The sequence below is a fragment of the Papaver somniferum genome, chromosome 3 (genome assembly GCF_003573695.1).
Source record: "Papaver somniferum cultivar HN1 chromosome 3, ASM357369v1, whole genome shotgun sequence".
Taxonomy (NCBI): Eukaryota; Viridiplantae; Streptophyta; class Magnoliopsida; order Ranunculales; family Papaveraceae; genus Papaver; species Papaver somniferum.
Genome location: NC_039360.1, coordinates 208,925,096 through 208,949,067, shown reverse-complemented (window position 1 = coordinate 208,949,067; position 23,972 = coordinate 208,925,096). Strand labels below are relative to the sequence as shown.

Sequence of the window (23,972 nt, the reverse complement as noted above, 5' to 3'; positions counted from 1 at the left end):
CTTGTCTATTTCAATCGACTATCCTATCTCACCTTGATCTTTGATTAAAATGGAAATCACATATAAGCTTATTTGTGGGAAGCAGATTGGTTTCAAGTCTTCAGTTGGGTTGAAGAAACTCTTAGGTTGTAAAGGACGCCATCTAAGGGAATCAATTGCGCGGAGTCCTGCTTAATACAATTTGGTGTTCAAATCTGGACAAGGTCCCGGGGTTTTTCTTCATTTGCGGTTTCCTCATTAACAAAATTTCTGGTGTCTGCATTATTTCTTTTTTCGCATTATATTGTTTATCTTTATAATTGAAATATCACAGGTTGTACGTAAATCAATCATAGTAGATACGTCCATCGTAATTATTGGATACGGCTTGATTGTTCTTTGATATTGATCTTTGGAGTCATGCAAGAACTCTCACGGTATAATCAGATTCACAGACTTGTCTCCGAATACATATTGAATGTGAGAGAATGAAATATAAACTCTTCATATAATTCCTGTTTGGGATTCATTAAGTTGTAACTCTCGGAATTGAATTTGATTTAAGTCCATACAAGTTGCCTAAGAAAAAGTTGGTGGCTATTTTGGTATCCCCGCATTTTCAATTGGTATCAGAGCACACGAAATACCTAATAAGTTTGTGTTTGAAGCAATATGACTATATGGACAGGAGTGAAATCTCGATAAATGTACTGTAAGCCTTTGATGACACAAATTACTTATGGTGGAAAATTGTTACGTATTCCTTTCTATAAGCACGTGACTTTCAAATATGGAAACTTGTAGTTATAAGATACAATCCTCCAATAGTTGTTAGAAATGGAAACACTGTTGAGAAAGATTTAGCAGAATATAGTGAAGATGAGATAAGTGATGCAAGCATAATTTTGACGGATTAAATGTTATTATTTACGCTATCCAAGATCTTCAGCACCATGTGACTTCGTGCACTAGGTCTAAAGATGCTTGGGATATCTTAGAAACCATATTCGAAGGAGATACCTCAGAAAAAGAAGCTAGGCTTCAAAACCTAAATTATGACTGGGAAAATCTTCGTATGTATGATAAAGATTCATTTATTGAGTTTTATCGCGAAGTGTCTGAAATTTTTAATGCATGTTATGCATTAGGGAAGACCATTCCTGAAAAGGATATTGTGATGAAAATTCTCTGATCTTTACCCGAAAGATACGAGTCAAAGAAACATGTCATCATGGAAGGAAATAACCTTTCAACAATTTTCAGAAATACCTTAGTTGGAAAGTTAAAAATCTGTGATCTAGAACTCAGTAAAAGAGACAGTCGTTACATCTCAAATATGGTAAGAAATACTAACGAAAAATCTCTAAGTCCCGGACGAATTGATGAAAAAGATGAGAATATCCTTAATTGCACTATGTCATTGTTTATACAACACTTGAAGAAAAATATCAAACAGAGAAAAAGGAAAAATCATAGAGAACTATTAATTAAGAATAAGGATAAAAATGTTCAAATAGACAAAGATTCCCTAGTATGTTCCAAATGTCTTGGTCATGGTCATCATAAGTCATTGTGTCCTAATAAGGATTATTGTGAGAAAACTAAAGCCTGTATGACAACCTTAGACTATTCTCCCGAGGATGAATCAACCAATATAGTTTTCAAAAAAATAACGAAATCGGGTGAGTTGGGCTCTGTAAATCGGGTGACTGACTCAATGAAAATTTCTTCGCCAAATATTCGTTTCTCGTGCTCAGTACCATTAATTTAGGTGAAATCTACCCTAAACTTCATCTGAATCAGTTTTGTATTCTGATGATTAATCATTAAATCATGTGGTTTTATGGATTCTTGTCCTAAATCTACTGTTTTTGAATCTTTTAGTCAAATATGTTAGGTTTCAATAAAGAAAAAAATTCTTAGGTAATTCCTTCGATTGAATTACCAGATGATTTGTTTGAAGAAAGCATTAATCCTTGGAGGTTTTCTCTTATTAGAAGACTTAATTTACAGCAGATTAAATTTGTTGATGTTGCTATAATTCTTCGTCAACAATGGAAGTTGATAGGAGACTGTAAACTCATTCCATTAGGAAGAGGTTTCTTTACAATTAAGCTGGACAATGAAACAGGTCGTCAATATATTAAGGAGGGAAAAAGGGAAGTTCTTAATCAGATACTGCAAATAAGAAAATGGATCTCTAATTTTCGACCAGAAAGTCAAAAAACTTCAAAATCTATGGTATGGGTTAGATTACCAGGTGTAGGTCTTGAATTTTGGAGTGAAAAGATTTTGTTTAAGATTTGAAAGGAAATTGGTACACCAATCAAACTAGATGAAGATACAGCTAAATGTGAGGTTGGGTATTATGTTAATGTTCTTATTGAAATTGATTTTGCAAATACTATCCCTAACAAAGTTTGGATTGGCACTAAGTATGGCGGATTTTTTCAGAATGTCTCAATTCCTGCATGTCCAAAATTTTGATCAACATGTAAAATAGTTGGGCATTTCATTACAGAATGCAGGGTTGAGAAGAACAAGATACATCAAGCTAGTAAAGTTCATTCTAATAACAACAACAAGTCTACATCAACTCCAGTTCAGCAACAAACTCCCAAAGCTAGTAATTCTCATATACCATTTGATATTTGTGACAAATCAGAGGTAGATAAAAATACTACTAATGCATAAAGAATGCAAAGCAATACTTCTACTGCTAATGGTAATCAATTCCTTGAAGAAGATGTTATAGTTTCCAATATAGTAACACCAACTAATTTTCAGGTTACCAGTAACTTAACTTCAGTAAACATAAATAGTGGAAGATTTACTGCTCTCAATTAAATGGAACAAAAAGAGGATGATGTTATTAGTGTTGATGAGGAAATCTTAGCAGAAATGGATCCTCAAAAACAGATTCATATTACTGAAGATACTGAAATGGTTAGTGTTGTCAAATTTGGGGATGCAGTTACAGATACAGCTTCTAAGAAATATAATACTCAAAATCAGAATATGGAAGTTGGAAACACAAATCAATCAGTTTTAAATGGAGTAACAAACTTACTCAACATAACTGAAGCAAATAGCTTGCACAATAGTACTGTCAAATTTGTAAATGGCTGAAATAGTAAAGTTACTAATGAAGTAGTACAAGTTACATCTTAGGCTAAGGTGGTACAAAAAGAAACTTCAACTTCTTCATCAGTCATCCCCAGAGATAATGCTAAAGGAGTAAAACAAGCTCCAGTCAACAACAAGTATAACCTTAGAAAGAATCAGGGTAAAGGGGGTACCAAAAACCCCTCTTCTAAACAATAAAGATTTTATATTGGAATATCATAGGCCTTAGAAGAAAAAGGGCTCAAGACAAATTATGGTCTTTGGTAAATCAATTCAGCCCTTCTTTAGTATGGATTGCTGAACCAAAAGTTCAGTGTAGTATTTCTTTTTGCAGTAAATTAAATCTTCCAGGGATGGAAAGAATGGTTATTCACAACTCTACTTCAAACAATAAAGGTAATATCTGGCTTTTTTTGGAATAAAAATTTAACTCAACCTATAGTTATATCAATGTCAATTCAAATGGTCACTGTCAGTGTAGGTGATGTACTTGTTTCTGAAGTTCATGCACATGTTAAATTAGTGCAGAGAAGATTTCTTTGGTCTAAAATGGAGGTGATTAATGATCTCAATAATCCTTGGATAATCCTAGGTGATTTCAATACTATATTATCTCCAGATGAAAAGTGGGTGGAAGGTCTCCTAACAGAAATTCAATGTTGGAATTCAGTGAGTGTTTGAATAAATGGTTGATAGAGTAGTTTTCAACCAAAAATGGTTGAAGATATATGGTGATTGGGACTACAAAGTAGGGCTAAGAATTTTTTAAGATCATTCTCCATTGCTGGGTGGTTGTGCTAGCATTCCAAAACCCAAAAATGTGCCTAGAAAATTCCAAAAGATGTGGATCAGTCATCCATATTTCTTGTCTGTAGTTAAAGCAAGTTGGTCAAATGAGATTGACGGTGACCCTGCATTCACCTTTATGCAGAAAATGAAAGAGCTAAAAAGAATACTAAATGATTGGAATTGGAAAGTTTTTGGAAATGTGCAAGTGAAACTTAAAGAAGCTGAAGAAAAAGTCTTGGAGGCTATGCAAGTATTTGATAATAATCCGTTTGACTCTGTAGAATTGGATGAGTTAGTTAAGGCACAAAATGAACATGCCAGTAAAGAAGTGCAACTTAATACACTAATGAGGCAGAAGTCAAGAATCAAGTGGATAAAAGAAGGAGCAGCCAATACAAATTTTTTTCATACTAATTTGAAAATAAGAAATTTAAGAAACTTAATCAGTGAATTGGAAGTCAATGATGGTAATGTAATATCAGATCAATCACAAATTGTTGATGCACTGATACAACACTTTCAAAAAATTGAAGAACAAAGTGTCAATATTAAAGAAGAATTACTAGAAGTTGTTCCTCAACTGATTACCGAAGAAGATCAAAAAATTTTGGATGTCATTCCTAGTACAGAGGAAATTAAAGCAATAGTATTTGATATGGATCCTGAAAGTACTCCAGGTCCAGATGGTTTCTCTGGAATTTTTTACAGAAGTTGTTGGGAGATAATACAAGATGATCTGGTGGCTGCAATTCAATTCTGTTGGAGGAGGAGATTCATTCCTAAAGGTATGAACTCTAGTTTCTTAGTGTTATTACCAGAAACACAAGGAGCAAGAACTGCAAAACAATTCAGGCCTATAGGTTTGAGTAATGTTGTATTCAAAATCTTTACTAAGATTATTACTACAAGAATGAGTAGCTTTATGGCCAAGTTAATATCTCCACAACAGTCAGCTTATATAAAGGGAAGAAGCATACAAGAACAAGTTTTACTTGCATCTGAGCTAGTGAATGAAATGAAGACTAAAAGAAGAAGAGGAAATGTAGGACTCAAATTGGATATTTCTCAAGCTTATGGTTCTGTAAGCTGGGAATTTCTCATGAAATTATAGAAGAAATATGTATTTTCTTCCTCTTGGTGTGACTGGTAAATAACATTGTTTCAATCAGCAAGAATTTCAGTTATAGTGAATGGTGGTCCATGTGGTTTTTTTCCAGTTAGTAGGGGTTTGAGGCTGGGAGATCCATTATCTCCAATCTTATTTGTTCTCATGGAAGATGTGTTGAGAAGAAACATTTCAAAATTGGTATCCAATGGCAAAATTCTACCCATGGTGATAAAAATGGTATACATCCCACTCATTTGTTCTTTGCAGATGATGTGTTCATATTTTGTAATGGATCAAAAAGAAGCTTGAAGAACTTATTAACTCTATTGGACGATTATCAAGTCAGTTCAGGACAAGTAATCAACAAAATCAAAAGTAAGTGATTTGTGGATGGTGTTACAGCTACAAGGAAACAACAAATAAGTGAAGTAGTAAACATGGAGCTGTCACATTTTCCAGATAAATATTTGGGTGTCATTCTAGCTCAAGGAAGAATTACTTCAGCAATGGTGTGGCCTATGGAAGATTCAAAGCAAATTAGCTGCCTAGAAAGGTAAGTTACTTTCATTCCAAGACAGAGTAATTCTGGTTAAATCAGTCTTATGTAGTATTCCAATATACTCAATGGCTATCTTTAAATGTCCAGCCTCTGTTATCAAAATTTGTGAAAATATCATTAGAAATTTTCTATGGTCAGGTGATGGTGAAAAAAGAAATTTTAAAAAAATTTCATGGAATAGAGTTTGTACTCCATACAAAGAAGGTGGTCTTGGGATTAAAAGGCTTGAAGTGATAAACAAAGTGCTTCTCATGAAAATGATGTGGAAAATGATTAATTCAAATGAGGAATGGGATCTCTTTTTATCTGCAAAATTCAAGGACAAGAATGGAAAGTGGACCACAACATGGAAACAATCATCCATATGGAAAGGTTTAAAATGGGCATGGAATTACTTAAAAGAAGATATAAGGTGGAGTATTGGAGATGGAACCAAAATATCATTTTGGTTTGATACTTGGATTGGAGAATCCCCACTAGTAGAACAAACTGGTTTTTCTAAATATGTTCAAGACAATATTGGAATGAAAGTTGCAAGTTTGTTGAAAGACAATTCTTGGACTATACCTACTGAAATGCAACCATTCATAAACAATGCAAACTTACCTGACATCAGTGGTGGTGAAGATAAACTAATATGGATTGGGCACAAAAGTGGAAATTTTGAAAATTCTGCTGCAGTTGAGAAAGTAAGAGAAAAAGAGACAAATCTTGTTTGGCCAAATTACATTTGGAAGCCATTTCTGCACCCAAGCATTGCTAGCAACATTTGGAAGCTGCAGCAGGGGGTGTATATGGATGATGATGAAATGAGAAAGATAGGATATGACATGGTTTCTAGATGCTGCATTTGTCAAGAAGAACAGGACAACATGAACCATACATTATCGCATTGCAGGTTTAGCTTGGAAATACGGTCTTGGCTGAGTTCAATTTTTGGTTTTAAAAAACCAATCTCTTTTGAAGATATTTGTGCAGCTGCAAAGAACAAAAGTCTCATTATAAAAGAGTTATGGTTAACAGCTGCCTGTGCAACCATGAGAGAATTGTGGTTCCAAAGAAATAAAATTTTATTTGAAGAAATGAAGCCTCACAGTAATAGTTTTAAATGCAGAATATATAAACTAATACAGGAAGGAAGTCACAGAATGAAAGGAAATAAATTGAGCCAAAATTATGATTCTCAGGTACTATCTTTCTTCAAAATTGGTGACAGAAACATCAAGTTTAACTGCATCAAAGAGAATTACTGGACTACTCCTGCAGATGGTGTTACTTTATTCTGCCGTGCTGGAAAATCTTTTGGAGAACCAGGAAATGCAGGCATGGGGGTAATTGCAAGGGACTACAAAATTCAGGTAATTGGCACTCTTACAGGAGGAATTGGTGTTTCTTTAGCTTCCATTGCAGGGGAATATGCAATACTCTGTGCACTTGAATAGGCTGCTTTTCTAGAATGCACCAATATAATGATTCAGTCAGATTCAAATACTACCATTGAATGCTTTAAAAACAGTGAAATACCTTGGTATATTAGAGCAAGATGGATGAAAGTAAGCATGAAATTAGCTGAAGTTAAATTTATTCAATACCCAAAGGAGATAAACTTCATAGAAAATACAGCGGCACTAAGAGGAGCAGGTTTGAATGCAGGAGAGAGAATCATACATTCTGGAAAACCACATTTCTTAAAGAGAATAGAATTTCCAGGAGTAGCCTATCTTAGCTTATGCTAATTCAAGAGTATATTTTCACTCTTTTTTGGTTAGTATAAATCAGTTCTGTTTTTTAGTCTTGTAATAAGTTGGTCATTACTTTAGTCATGTAATACTTTAGTTTTTATCTTTTGCCTTTTAATTTAATAAAATGTGTGATTCAGCAGAAAAAAAAAATCAGGTTCATAATTTAAACAGTTCTAGCTATTTCGTACAAAAAAATATGTCTTCTTCAGAAGAAAGAATCGACTTCTTGAATGAAGAAATTCGTTAAATAAAGGCTGAATTTCAACTGAAAAAGGACATATGGACTAACAAGATTGAAATTCTAGAATTTGAACTGGATAAGTCGAAACAGGAACAAAAAGAGACGTGTCATCCGCATGATCCTAAAGTTCATAAAAACAAGAAACGGTCCTTTTCCGAGAAATTCTTATAAGAACAACCAGCACAATTCTCCATGTTTTTAAGTCTTGAACAACTCTTCCACACTTAAACAAGAGGAATATCATACTACCAACAATGAAACAACATTTGTATCTCAGTATTCCTTTTGCAAAGATTGGGATCATCCGAAGGATAAATGTGTTTCAAAACCTAACTCTTCTACAGCTACATTGTTTCAGAAACATAAAAAAGCTCACAACAATGAAGATTCAGAACTCTAAAAAGAGTTGAACTGAATGATTCACAAATCGCGAAGATCAATCAGCACTTTCAAGAAAAAATTGCATAATACAAAGGTAAAAGACTCACCCTTGTCTCTCAAACTATTTATTCTATGATTAGAAGACCTAGACTAAGAAAATATGTTCTTGAAAATCCACTTGATCCTCCACAATGTGGGAACCGAAACAAGAAATAACTCTCCAATTGGTTCTCATATCTTCCTTGGATGAGAATAATAACTCTAAAAAGGGGGTATGAGTGTCTAATCTTTTGTATCAACTGTGTCCAGTATATTAATTGCGATAATATTGACCTCTTCTCCTTGACGCAATCCATAACGTAATAAGTTCGATACTTCTTGTGCTCTCAATTTATTTATTGTGCTAACGAAAGAGTAGTTTATAAAAAATACATATATGCCACATGATCATGCAATTATGACATTCTATTAAAAGCGTGTGTGAAACACATCAAATCTAGGGTAAAGGATATAACATGAATTATTAGTTCTTCTAAAATGTATCTGATCTCTCAAGGTTCCGTAACCGGTTTCACAAAAACATCTTTTCCTCAGACTTTAGGGAACGATAACCATGTCTTCTTCAAGTTTTTCAAGCAAGGAGGATGATGTCTGGACTGTGCAATTTCCTACAAGGAAAAACCGGTTTGAATCATCAGAGAGTGATTTATGGTAAGACAAGTATGAAACTACACCTTACGACAATCTTCCAGGTTCTCAATTTAATGAGTTATCTCTCAAGTTGAACCTTGTGTTAGACCAAGTTCGTGCTTTATGATGTGAACTACAATCCTCTATAAAAAAGCTTCAAGAGAAGATAAAACTTGTAAAATACAGGTTGGACCTTATTGAAGAGAAACTTGATGAATACAGAATTTGTGAGAACAATCTGGGAATCTCAGAGTAAATTCTTTTGGTTCATTTTTATAAGAAACTTCCTGTGAGAATTTATTCTTGTGTTCAAAAAGGATAACTAGGGTTTGGTATAGCAAATATTGTGAGTACACAAGATGTTTCCAACAATTTTGATCGTGTATGTTTTTAGGTTTATTTATTTAAATTCTAGATGAAAAAGCGGCGGTCTAACAACCATACCCAATATTTCGTTTAGGCAATCTATATGGACTAACTCCAAAATATTTCCAAGATAATAAACCAGACAGTCAGACTCAATCAAGGAAAATACATCCAAGAGTATATCTCAATTTCTCAAATTAATCTGCAATCGAAAAGATAGAAATCTGTGAGCCGGATTAATATGAGAAATAACTTGGATGGTACCAAAGACCAATATCCAAGCGTCAATCAATTTCAATCAACAACCAAAGGTTGGATTCACCAATTGATTGAACTACGCACAACCTGTGATATTTCAATTATATAGAAAATATAATGCGGAAAAGAAGTAACACAGACACCAGAAATTTTGTTAGCGAGGAAACCGCAAATGCAGAAAAACCCTGGGACCTAGTCCAGATTTTAACATCATACTGTATTAAGCCTCTACAGACTCTAGCCTACTACAAGTTAACTCCGGACTGGAATGTAGTTGAGCCCTAACCAATCTCACACTGATTAAGGTACGGTCGCGTTCCTTACGCCTCTGAATCCTAGCAGGACTCTAGCACCTGATTCCCTTAGCTGATCTCACCCATAACTAAGAGTTGCTACGACCCAAAGTCAGAGACTTGATAAAAAATCTGTCTCACACAGAAAAGTCTATTGAATAGATAAATTTGTCTCCCACAGAAATACCTACGAGTTTTTGTTCTGTTTTTTGATAAATAAAGGTGAACAAGAACCAATTGATACACCAGACTTATATTCCCGAAGAACAACCTAGTAGTATCAATCACCTCACAATAATCTTAACTGTATGGTAGCGAAACAAGATATTGTGAAATCACAAACGATGAGACGAAGATGTTTGTGACTACTTTTTATCTTACCTATCGGATATTGAATCTCGAGAAAATCTTAGGGAACATAGTACTCAATAGGATAGAACAAAGTAAGATCACAACACACAACTACAGAGAAAATAGTTGGGTATGGCTTCAGAATCCCAATGAAGTCTTTAAGTCGTTAACCTATAATGGTTTTTAGAAAAACCTAGGTTAAAGGAGAATCGACTCTAGTCGCAACTATTATCATACAGGAGGTGTGGGGGATCAGGTTTCCCAGTTACTAGAGTTCTCCCTTATATAGTCTTCAAATCAGGGTTTGTAGTCAATGTTACCTTGGTAACAACGCATTCAATATTCACCGTTAGATGAAAACCTGATTATATTCAAGATAATATCTTTCAACCGTTAGATTAAACTTAGTTTGTTACACACAAATGAAATTTGCCTTTATTTAGATATGGGTAACCGTACCTAAACGTGTACACTTGGTTGGCTCAACAATAGTTAACCGAAGTTAGCCATATGAACACTCTCATATCAACCTTGTTCATCTTTATCACAACTAGTTCAAATGACTCAAATGAAACTAGTTATAAATTTGTTTAATTGTTTATATTCTCATATAAGTATACAAGAAACATTTGAAGCAAAATCGATTTTGATTCGCTCGAATCAATTCATGAACATTTGTGGATGGGGAAAAACGATTTGCTGGTTTTTAAGGAATTGAGGAGACGACCGTACGGAGGAAACTCTTCGAACCGAGCGAAGTGTTAAACCTCACACAGATGTACTGCTGCAAAGGGGGTGCTTTAGATTCGAGAGATCAATCTATAGTACTCCGGCCTAAATCAAGACAATTACCGTTCCAGAGTAAATTCGGTCACAAGAGAGGATGGGTTGATCTGTAGGAGGGAAGCTGGGAAATGTGTGGAATCAATGGTAATCAAAGATTGTGGGTGTGTGAATTCTGAATATGATAAGCTCTGAATGATTGAAATTGCTCAATTGAGAGTAGTTGCTCAATTGATGAGTTGATGATCTCGTGTTGTCGATGAGACGTGAGACTGATGATACTGATGATAATTCAATCATGATTCAGAGACTTATTTATATTACTGGAATTTTAGACACCATCATCCCATGAAGTGTGACAGTTGATGGAATCAAGGAGTGGGAAAGTGGAGATCGTGTTTGAAACCAGCTGCTCAACATGTGGAGACTTGGTCGATTTTCCACCCACTACCTCGTGAATTCCTTCAACTGGTTGCACGACTTGCTCACATTCCGTCGTGTGTTTGAACACACGTGTCGTAGACCGCCAGATCAAAACCCTAAGTGATATCCCTCCAAGTGACACGATTGACATCTCGTGGTTTGTTAGTTAATTGATGACTTCGTGGTTTGATGGGACGATGAGTCCATGTAGTTGCTGAGTGTCGAACATGATGTTCTGAAACTCATGAATTGAACATGTCATGAGACAGAGGTATAATTCTTACGATGAAGTGAGAAAGTATTGCTCATTCGATGGATCGTTGAATATTTATTGTTGAACCAATATTCCTTGGTTTGAGCAAATGTTTATCATCTGAGCAAGTGTTGCTCATGTGATGAATTGTTGAATATTTGATCGTCTGAGCATGTGTTCTCATCTGATGGATTATTGGCAGCGTACCAAAAATATTAATTAAAATACTGGTCGTTGAACCGAGCATAATTAACAAAATTAATGACCATGAGGCCGTCGTAAAATTATTAAGGTTGGAATCTGGAATGATGATCCTTGGATTCAGAAACCCTAATGTGATCAATTGATGATCAATTCATGGTTCGTCAGAAGTTTAACCATGGGATGAAGGAGGGAGCGATTACATGGGACTGTGGATCAACCATGTAGTGTCCATATGCTCATGTGAGCAAATACGAAGAACTCCTGAAGATCTGACGATTCGTTGGTGGAAGAATGATTAAATGCTGGCTTAATTATTTATTCAAAAATGCGTGTTTGAGCCTTAGGTGAGAAAACCTAATTAATTATGACGAGGCGAGGGACCGACCATGGAGTCATGAAACCGTCCCTGGGTTGTCACGTGACCTCCTGACGATCACTTCATGAAAATCCAAAGTGTTTGGAAGAGTTTTAGACCTAATACGAGCAATTGTGCAAATTAGGTCAAAACTGTGAAAATTGATGGGACCGGCTTCCGTGAGCCAAAGAGCCGATCTTGGTCGGTCAAGATAGCGTGCTCGTGTCCCCAAGGCGTCCGCGTCTCAGTCCTGAGAATTTTGATATTTTCTGGAGTGCAATTGAGCATTCATTCGAGAAAATATGCCAAAATTATGGTTTCGACGAAACTGAGGAAAACACCATGAGATGATGAAAAATAATTATAAAATAAAGAATGAGGAGGCGTGGGACCGTCGTGGTCAAGGCATGGTCGGCCTGTCGTGACCACGGTCCCATGGTGCCTTTTCCTTAATTTTATAATATTTTGATGATTTTATAAAATATTCATGAATTTTGAGAAATTTGATGAATTTAGGGAGTTTCCATGAATTGAAGGAGTTTACATGAGTTCATGGAAGCAAAGTATTAAAATAATAAAAACACGGGCGTGTGGGACCATGGAGGCATGGCCGGCCGGCTATGGACCGGTCCCACGAGCTTTTCATAATTTTTTTAATATTTTTAGGTATTTTGATGATTTGAGGGAATTTCCTAATTTGAGAGAAATACCATAAAATCAAGGAATTTGATGAATTAAAGGAAAAATAGGATAAATAATAATAAAATAATAAAGCAAAGGGCGTGTGGGACCGGCTAGGGCATGGACGTCCGGCTAATGGCCCGGTCCCACAAGTTTTCATAATTTTATTTTATTTTATTATTATATGATGATTTGTGAAAAAAATACCATGAAATCAAGGAGTTTTTTCATGAAATTAGAGAAATAATAATAATAAATAATAAGGAACCGTGGGGTGTGGGGCCGGCCGGGACCATGGCATGGCCGGTTGGCCAATGGCCACGCCCCACACTCCTTTCCTTAATTTTGTATTATTTGTTATGGATTTATGGAAGTACCATGAAACCGAGGAGCTTCCTCGAGACGAAGGAGATTTGATCAGATGAGAGAATTTTCATCAAATCATGGAAAATAATAAAAATGTATTAAAAATATAAAACTGGCTTGGAACTGACCACGGCACGGTCGGTAGGTCGTGTGTCCGTGTTCCCAGCACCTTGGTCAATATTTTTAATTATTTATTATTTTCTTCCCTATTTTGCATAGGTTCATCGTTTCGTTGTATTTTGAAATACTTGTTCGTGCGGTGACTGTTAGTGTATCGTCGTTGAATACACTTTCACCATTTGAATCGGGGCTTACTTAGAGGTAGCTCAGACGCCGGTTGTTGATTATTTATTACTAATTGTGGAATTCAGTGGAGAATAATTCACAAAATTGAGTAATAAAATGTTTATTATTAATTCATAGGATCAGCTGAGGATTCGACTACGAATTCAGAATAATAAAGTGAGCATTACCATTCCATGGGATCGTATATTCGACCATATAATCAGAATAATTAAGATATCTATTACCATTTATGAGACCAGTTGTGGATTCGATCATGAAATTGGAGTAATGAGATAATATAGTTATTGCTATTCTATGAGATCAAGCCGTGGATTCGATCATAGAATCAGAACAATTGTTTATTGCCATTCCATGGGATCAGTCGTGGATTCGACCATGGAATATGAGCAATTGTAATTAGGAATAATTAACTTTGTGGCTCTATACTAGCAGAGCAAGCTGTCTAGGAGCATTAATTATCCCGATATGAGCTTGTCGGTTAGTCATATCCTTTATATAGTCAAGGTAAACTCGTTGTTTGTTCCTGAAGACGTTATCGCTCTATACTAGCAGAGCAATCTGTCTAGGAGCCGTCCATCTCGTGATACTATATAGAAATAATCACTGAAAGTGTTCAATATTCATGAGATATGTCGTTGTCCAGTCGTGAGACTACATATTTACATGTACTCTGAGAGAAAGTACTCTCCGTTGAGAATTCAATGAGAGACCCATGTCTCAATACTCACGTCTGATTGCTGGATCAGAGCTTCGTATAATTATGAGTTTACGATTTTATCCCTTGTCGAAAATCCACCATATATATTAAGTCCCCTGCTTACTGAGGAAAGTTGTGTTCCTCAATCAGCATTAAATGGTGATTTTCCGGCCATAAATAATACCAGTTATTGAACTTAGTCGTAAGTTGAGACGTTATCGGATTTAGAGAGAATGAGCAAACCACGACTTGATGAAGGCTTCAATGTCATGATTGGAGCATCGTTTGATGAGCATAAATTGGTGTTGAACCGCTGGTTTGGACGACGAGTCCGTGGTTGGTTAGGATTCGCGGGCCGGGACCAATCAGGAAATCCTTGTTTTATGAATAGACCCTCGTTCGTTCGTTAGTTTAAGGAACAAACAAAATAGACCTGAGTCTAATGATATAAAATTCGTCTATGAGCTTTCACGAAAACCAGAATTTTATATTTTAAATATGTGAGATTTCACAAAGTGGAATAAACTCTCGTTTCAAAGGTGGATGCTCGTACGAGAGAAAAGTTTTTTTTTTGATAGACGTGCGTCTGTTAGTAATAAAATTTTGTTTATGAGCCTTCATGAAATTTTTTATCTTCGAGCTTTCGGAAATCTTTGAAAATATACTCTCGCTTCAAAGACAGATGCTCGTGCGAGGGAGTAAAAATATATAGATATATTTTTCAAATTTACGTGAGTTTCACGTTGAATATATATATTTTGTAAAATCAATGTTTTGATTTTGAACAACTGTTGAAAGCAGACAATTATACATGGTGAAATAATGTCTATATGTGAGTTTTCACAATTGTAGAATGGACGTCTGTACAATTTTTGAAGATCAGTGAGTGTTCACATAGTAAAAATTTACGTGGGTTGTTCACGACTTTATGAAAATCAAGTCATGATTTTTGAGCAATTGCTGAAAGTAAGCAATTGTATACGTGATGAAATAATGTATGTATGAGTTTTGCGATTTTATAGTGTATGCACACATGTAGAAAATCAACGAATGTTCACATGAAAGGTTATGTGAATTATTCATAGTTTCACGCAAAGTCAGGTGTTGACTTTAAATAATGAATTTTGCTCGTCTTGGCACGAGCAAATTTTTCGAGGTTTTTACGTTATTATCACTAGGTTCTTGAAACCGTAAATAAGTAAGAGTTTAGGATTACCATTTTTGTTACGTGTTTGTTATTGGTATATCCATGACTCCATGCCTTGCGCTTCAGATAGTGGTGACTTCTGGTTACAGCCACTCTTCGAGATCTTCCGTGGAGCGCTCCAAAAATATCAAGTCAAAGATGAAGATTCTGCGGATGCTCATACTGAGGAAAATCAACCTTTCAGAGACACTGGAAGCTGACATATTGTATGTATCTCGATCAACCGAGAGTCTTCCCTCATTAGCAAAAGCACCGCCGAATTCAGCAAGTGAGACTATTGGCTGAAGATAAAGTTCGGCTTTGTGTTGATGGTGTAGCTCCTGATTGGATGAATGAAGAATTTCGTCATCAGAAAATTCAGAAGTTAGGTCTTCGTTGAAATTGTTGTAGAATCTTCGTCTGATGTCGATTTTCGCGGTCGACCCATGTATCCTCATGAAATTGTTGTAGAAATTGTTGTAGGAAATTTCCAAACTTTCACAAAGAAGCCTTTTGAGTTCCGAGCATGTTTAGTATGTGAAATCGACGAAACAGTAAACTTCCAGGAGACCTTCAGAAAATTTTCAGCTGGCATGTGGTCCAATGTTTTGGACACAAATCTTTGATCGTTTCTCCAATTGTTTTGAATTTTTGATATGTTGTAGAGGACCTTCATACGAAGAGAATGGAATATGACCCATCCCTCGATTCTTCACCAATTTTTCCCAGCTCGTCGGTTTGTACAGGACAGTGTAAAATCATCTCAGCCGAGCTTGCTGTAAAACACTCATGTTGTGTTCTTAGACCATTCGCTTGTGTCTTGAACGGTTGGTGAAGGATCTTAATGTAGTTGATTCGTTTGAGATCAGGACCCCTTGATTGATACATGATCATGGTGCTTTCAGCGCCATCTTGCTTCTGTCAGTCGTAGAAACATCGCTTCTGAAACCCTGGTCATGGGACCATAGCTGAGGTTGCTCTCGAGAGGGGATGATGTAATGACCACGGTTTCATGTCCCGATGGTAGCATTACTTTTATGATGAATGATTAGCACATGAGAGTCTGGTTCCATGAGTCTTGGACTGTGAAACTGGTCGTCATGATCAGTGGATCGTCAGTCCCCGGTATTTTTGGTTAGATCTCTCCTCTTCGTTTTCTCTTCTTCTGGCAAGACTTGGATAGAGGACCCAGGTAGAAAAATTGATGTAAAGACCTAGATGGTCGAAGTTGGAGGTACCTTGATGAAGTACTTAGTGGAAAGACCTGGTGGACACCAATCACTGTGGAAGTCATGAATACGTCTAAGAATTGCTGCTTGCATATTGTACGCTCTGGAAGATGTAGGAACCTCATACGACGTCGAAATTTGATGCTTGACCCCAAATTTTGAATCTAAGAGACTGAGTTATCCCATAAGACAAGAATAACTCAATTTGGAGTTGTAGAGGTCATCCGATGAAGCGTGCACATTTGTAATTTTTAATCCCGTACAAATTTTTCGAATTTCGTAGACCTGACGGTAAAGGCCATATCTTTCAGCTCGTACGTCCGATTGATGCGCCCTTTTGGTAGGTTGTATAAGAGACATAGACGAACATCTTTTGTTGAGGAAGTATCGTCTCATTCCTCACTCGTTGGTACGTTTTTTTAAACCCATTTGCTGAAGTATGTTGTATCTCATTTGTAGGGGTGATGAGAACATCTCGTAGAAGACTTTGGTGTTGTGCCCTCCCATCGTGCAATCTTCAGAAAGACTTTCATGTGAGCATATTTCATGTCTACACGCCTTGATATGAATCATTAGTGCTTCGAGAAGTCCGTTTCCTCGAGCAATACTTCAGAGAATGGTTAGTTGATGGAGCCTTGTCATGAGGATGTTGCTCCTGAGACCGTCGTTGGTGCTGAGACCATGATTATGCTCCAGATATCCTTGTCGATGCTAAGATTATGGATGGTGTTCCTCTAGATATTATTGTTGATGTTGATACCATGGTTGAAGTTGCTCTAAAGACCGAAAAGGCTAGAACTATGATTATAGATATAATTTTTGTTCCTTCATCCAGTGAGCCTTTTACGTTCACGAACTAGTTAGTGAGTTGAGAATCCGGTATACTGGGAGTTCAACCTGAGTGCTCTTGAAAGCATGACTGTATCGTGAAGCGGCTTTGTAAGTGAATCCACGTTGTTGTGGAAGATAGCAACATAAATCTCCGTTCTAGATCGGTGAAGAGAACAAGTTCCTCAGTCATGTAGGGTTTTGTGATGTAGAGAAGTCCCGTCGATGAAGTTTCACGGAATCACCTCAGGTTTCCCAGTGTATGTTGAAGGAGTTGGTAACATTCATGTGTGAATGATGTTGCATCTGCTTCAGAAGTCTTATAATGAGACAATGAAGACTTATCGAATGTAGTGTCGTGCTGGTGGTGAATCAGTGTCGAGATATTTGTGTTGAAGCCAGAGACGCCATTATCGAAGGTGTACTCTTTGATTGGGAGTACAATTTTGAAGGCTTTTTAGATGATTGAGCGTTGAAGAGTCATACCCCTTGAGCATGTCTTAGGTTTGATCGTCTGGGCCCCGACTTTCTTCTGTTGATTCAGCATTCCTTTCGTTGCAGCAGTGGGATTCAACACTTGTGCAGAAGTCAGAGATTTCTAATTTTGTGGCACACATGGACGCTCCTGCAAGGCTATGTAGAAACTCCTATAGTGTTCTTTGCCATGTTTGGACATCATCTCAGCAATGAACGTCTCAGTGATCGATTCAGAGAAATGTCAGATTCAACCACTTGGTAAAATACTAATACGGTGAAGTTCATATTCATAACGTCTTGCATAGTTGCTAGCAGAATTAATTCCCCATGCTACATAGCATGTGAGGAAATAAATGACGTAGACACGGGAGGAATGAGACTTGCCTGAGTGTGGAACCTCTTGATGAATGTCTATGCATCTTTTGCAGGTTCTTGCTTCAATCTCGTCAAAGTTCGAAATTCCTCCAAGTGCTCCATCTTTTCAGCGTGGATCCACGCTCTTCTGAAGGACGTGTCATATCCTGGATCTTCCTGATTATGTGAAGCTTGGTTTCTGTCCAGGTTGAACTTATGTTCACTTTGAGAATGATGTAGCCATAAGTATTTCCGAGCGCTCCTTCAAGGTCTCTGATTGAGATGGAGCATGAGTATCTTCTTGTCGAGTGATGCATGTGGATCCGATGGTTTTCAGTGGAATGTTGTTGATGGTGGTGTCAGCATCGATCAACGTAATTCCCAATTCGTTTCTTCTGAGATTGACTGTGGTAAGCAGTCCCCAGTCGTACACCTCTTGGTCCGTGGATGGAGGCTCAAGAAGTATTTTCAGAATGGACTTCTTGACATGACGTGTTCAGTGCTGTGAACATGTCTCTCCTTCGTGCCTTCGACAGATAGAGCAATTCACGTTCGACCAGGATTGAACTGCCTCTTTGATAGGTTGTTCAGAGATAGTGTAAAGATTCTGATTGGGAGAGGACTCTTGTGTACTTCTTAAGTCCCTCGTTGAAGCTATTGTGGATCAACCTTCTCTTTGAAAATTTGCTTCAAAATATTGCAGTTACTTGTTAGATGATTTGATGAATCTATGAAGGTGACAGTACCTGGGTTTCTTCATTTTTCTTCAGTTGACTCTCTATGATGAGCAGCGATTTGATTGCACCATCTTGAACCCAGACTTCTAGTAACTCGATCACTGCTTAATGATAAGTTTGAGTATGTCCGATCATCTCCCCGTTCGTTAATGCCGGATCGAGGTTTGTGTAAGATTAGTTATCCTTTCTTGATGTTTTTGTAGGATGAGGTGTTGGATGTCTCATGTTTGAGAAGGAGCTTTCCTTTTGCTTGAGCAATAACGTTCATGGAAGGTTGGGCATTGTATTGTTTGTTGATCAGGCATCGGCTGATCCGAGGTTCCTCGACCTTGTAGACTTTGCTCAGCAAAGCAGGTGTAGTAGTCGCTGATCGTTTGGCTGCTTCATGAAAATCTGAGAGAGTCTGGAGTCACAGAGAAAGGCTCTGTAGATTGGGATAATTTCGTTTTGTTCATGCTCTCCTAGTGCCTCCAGTGATCGAGAGACGTGTTCTCGAGCGCTCCATGTTCCGTTATATAGTGCGAACGTTAGGGAAGTGTAGCCCTTCGGGAAAGAAATTATTTGCGTAGCAACAGGGTATGAAGGTTGATAACGATGAACAAATGATGCCTTGTCTTTTCATCGATCCTCCATGAAGCGTTCCAGGTCCTCACGAGCGATGAAGCCTGCAAGTTCCTTTGCTGGAGAGTCATCTGCAGCTTTGCAGAATTCTTCATCTTGTACAACATGGATTGGAGAGATTTCAGGATCAGCAGTTGAAGGTGTTTCTTTAGCTTCTCCTTTTTCGCGCTGAGGCTGAGTTCGTTCATATGCAAACTTGTCTGTAAGAGTTTTGAGATAAGCATACAACTCTTTCTGTATTGCAGCCACGTCAGTCTGAACCTTCATGGGATCAAGCTGATTTCCTATGGTTTCTTCAGGAGACCAACCGAAGAGTGTATTGTTGATGGCACCAGTGTCGTCACTTGCAGGGGCGATCTCTGGAGCACCAGTGCTTGGAAGAGTGATAGTAACATGTGACGTGATATTGCTGGCCGAAGGAGTGGTGTTAGCGCTACCACTAGATCCTGCGACGTTAATAGGAGTAGTACTTGCTGGGAGTACCACTATGACTTGCAATGTTAGAGTTGGGTGTTGAATCCGGATTGGTAACTATACCTAAGACCGACCATCCTGCTGAATTGAGATTGCAACCGAGAGAATGATCTCCCACTGTGGTCGCCAATCTTTGGATGGGGAAAAACGATTTGCTAGTTTTTAAGGAATTGAGGATACGACCGTACGGAGGAGACTCCTCGAACCGAGCGAAGTGTTAAACCTCACACAGATGCACCGCTGCAAATGGGGTGCATTAGATTCGATAGATCAATCTGTAGTACTCCGGCCAAAATCAAGACAATGACCGTTCCAGAGTAAATTCGGTTACAAGAGAGGATGGGTTGATCTGTAGGAGGGAAGCTGGGAAATGTGTGGAATCAATGGTAATCAAAGATTGTGGGTGTGTGAATTCTGAATATGATAAGCTCTGAATGATTGAAATTGCTCAATTGAGAGTAGTTGCTCAATTGATGAGTTGATGATCTCGTGTTGTCGATGAGACGTGAGACTGATGATAATTCAATCATGATTCAGAGACTTATTTATATTGCTGGAATTTTAGACACCATCATCCCATGAAGTGTGACAGTTGATGGAATCAAGGAGTGGGAAAGTGGAGATCGTGTTTGAAACCAGCTGTTCAACATGTGGAGACTTGGTCGATTTTCCACCCACTACCTCGTGAATTCCTTCAACTGGTTGCACGACTTGCTCACATTCCATCGTGTGTTTGAACACACGTGTCGTAGACCGCCAGACCAAAACCCTAAGTGATATCCCTCCAAGTGACACGATTGACATCTCGTGGTTTGTTAGTCAATTGATGACTTCGTGGTTTGATGGGACGATGAGTCCATGTAGTTGCTGAGTGTCGAACATGATGTTCTGAAACTCATGAATTGAACATGTCATGAGACAGAGGTATAATTCTTACGATGAAGTGAGCAAGTATTGCTCATTCGATGGATCGTTGAATATTTATTGTTGAACCAATATTCCTTGGTTTGAGAAAATGTTTATCATCTGAGCAAGTGTTGCTCATGTGATGAATTGTTGAATATTTGATCGTCTTGGCATGTGTTCTCATCTGATGGATTATTGGCAGCGTACCAAAAATATTAATTAAAATACTGGTCGTTGAACCGAGCATAATTAATAAAATTAATGACCATGAGGCCGTCGTAAAATTATTAAGGTTGGAATCTGGAATGATGATCCTTGGATTCAGAAACCCTAATTTGATCAATTGATGATCAATTCATGGTTCGTCAGAAGTTTAACCATGGGGCGAAGGAGGGAGCGACTACATGGGACCGTGGATAACCCATGTAGTGTCCATATGCTCACGTGAGCAAATACGAAGAACTCTTGAAGAGTTGACCATTCGTTGGTGGAAGAATGATTAAATGCTGGCTTAATCATTTATTCAAAAATGCTCGTCTGAGCCATAGGTGAGAAAACCTAATTAATTATGACGAGGCGAGGAACCGACCATGGAGTCATGAAACCGGCTCTGGGTTGTCACGTGACCACCTGACGATCACTTCATGAAAATCCAAAGTGTTTGGAAGAGTTTTGGACCTAATACGAGCAATTGTGCAAATTAGGTCAGAACTGTGAAAATTGATGGGACCGGCTTTAATGAGCCAAAGAGCCAATATTGGTCGGTCAAGATAGTGTGCTCGTGTCCCCAAGGCGTCCACGTCTCAATCCTGAGAATTTTGATATTTTCTGGCGTGCAATTGAGCATCCATTCGAGAAAATATGCCAAAATTAGTGTTTCGACGAAACTGAGGAAAACACCATGAGATGATGAAAAATAATTATAAAATAAGGAATGAGGAGGCGTGGGACCGCCGTGGTCAAGGCATGGTCGGCCGGTCATGAGCACGGTCCCGTGGTGCCTTTTCCTTAATTTTATAATATTTTGAAGATTTTATAAAAAAAAACATGAATTTTGAGAAATTTGATGAATTTAGGGAGTTTCCATGAATTGAAGGAGTTTTCATGAGTTCATGGAAGCAAAATATTGAAATAATAAAAACACGGGCGTGTGGGACCATGGAGGCATGGCCGGCCGGCTATGGACCGGTCCCACGAGTTTTTCATAATTTTCTTAATATTTTCAGGTATTTTGATGATTTGAGGGAATTTTTCCTAATTTGAGAGAAATACCATAAAATCAAGGAATTTGATGAATTCAAGGAAAAATAGGATAAATGATAATAAAATAATAAAGCAAAGGGCGTGTGGGACCGGCTAGGGCATGGCCGGCCGTCTACTGGCCCGGTCCCACAAGTTTTCATAATTTTATTTTATTATTATATGATGATTTGTGCAAAAAATACCATGAAATCAAGGAGTTTTTTCATGAAATTAGAGAAATAATAATAAAATAATAAGGAACCGTGGGGTGTGAGGCCGGGTGGGACCATGGCATGACCGGTTGGCCAATGGTCACGCCCCACACTCCTTTCCTTAATTTTATATTATTTGTTATGGATTTATGGAAGTACCATGAAACTGAGGAGCTTCCTCGAGACGAAGGAGATTTGATCAGATGAGAGAATTTTCATCAAATCATGGAAAATAATAAAAATGTATTAAAAATATAAAACTAGTGAACTAACCACGACACAGTCGGTAGGTCGTCTGTCCGTGTTCCCAACACCTTGGTCATTATTTTTAATTATTTATTATTTTCTTCCCTATTTTGCATAGGTTCATCATTTCGTTGTATTTTGAAATACTCGTTCGTGCGGTGACTGTTAGTGTATCGTCGTTGAATACACTTTCACCATTTGAATCGGGGCTTACTTAGAGGTAGCTCAGACGCCCAGTTGTTGATTATTTATTGCTAATTTTGGAATTCAATGGAGAATAATTCACAAAAATGAGTAATAAGATGTTTATTATTAATTTATAGGATCAGCTGAGGATTCGACTACGAATTCAGAATAATAAAGTGAGCATTACCATTCCATGGGATCGTAGATTCGACCATAGAATCGGAGTAATTAAGATTTATCTATTACCATTTATGAGACCAGTTGTGGATTCGATCATGAAATCAGAGTAATGAGATAATATAGTTATTGCTATTCTATGAGATCAAGCCGTGGATTCGATCATAGAATCAGAACAATTGTTTATTGCCATTCCATGGGATCAGTGGTGGATTCGACCATGGAATAAGAGCAATTATAATTAGGAATAATTAACTTTGTGCCTCTATACTAGCAGAGCAAGCTGTCTAGGAGCATTAATTATCCCGATATGAGCTTGTCGGCAAGTCATATCCTTTATATAGTCATGGTAAACTCGTTGTTTGTTCCTGAAGACGTTATCGCTCTATACTAGCAGAGCAAGCTGTCTAGGAGTCGTCCATCTCGTGATACTATATAGAAATAATCACTGAAAGTGTTCAGTATTCATGAGATATGCCGTTGTCCAGTCGTGAGACTACATATTTACATGTACTCTGAGAGAAAGTACTCTCCGTTGAGAATTCAATGAGAGACCTGTGTCTCAATACTCACGTCTGATTGCTGGATCAAAGCTTCGTATAATTATGAGTTTACCATTTTAGCCCTTGTCGAAAATCCACCATCTACAACATTATAGCCAAGGTTTGGAAAAGATTACATTCCTTCTTATGTAAATGTATTTGTTCACGAATAAACCGATTTTAGAACTTAACCCACTCAAGTATGTAAACGGGTACGCATACATAGAGTTCCGGACTTGGCATGTCCGCCAGTATGCGAACAGGTATGCATACTGTCGTTCACGACCGAACTCAGTTGAATTAGTATGCAAATGGGTACGCATACTAAATTCCTGGACTTGAACTGTTAAGCTACTACGCATATGGGTATGCATACTAAGTTCCCGGACTTCAACTGTTAAACTAGTATGCATACTATGGTTCCCGGACTTGGAATAACTTGCAACAGCTAGCATACAAGTATGCATGTGTTATATCCAATCAATGGTTAATTGTTCTAAACTCCATTTTAATCATTGAAACATTCTTAGAAGACGGAAATAGCCGTCTCACACAAACTATTAGCTTCAAAGCAATTTTCAAGTGATCAATAAATCAATAAGAA

The 23,972-nt window shown here is 37.4% G+C and overlaps 1 protein-coding gene across 1 annotated transcript; it reads left to right on the top strand.

Annotated features, from left to right (window-relative positions):
* The first annotated feature begins 3,946 nt into the window (after positions 1–3,946).
* On the top strand, positions 3,947–5,005 carry LOC113360571. The gene has a single exon (XM_026604070.1). The coding sequence runs from the start codon at positions 3,947–3,949 to the stop codon at positions 5,003–5,005; it is 1,059 nt and encodes a 352-aa protein (XP_026459855.1).
* Positions 5,006–23,972: the final 18,967 nt, after the last annotated feature.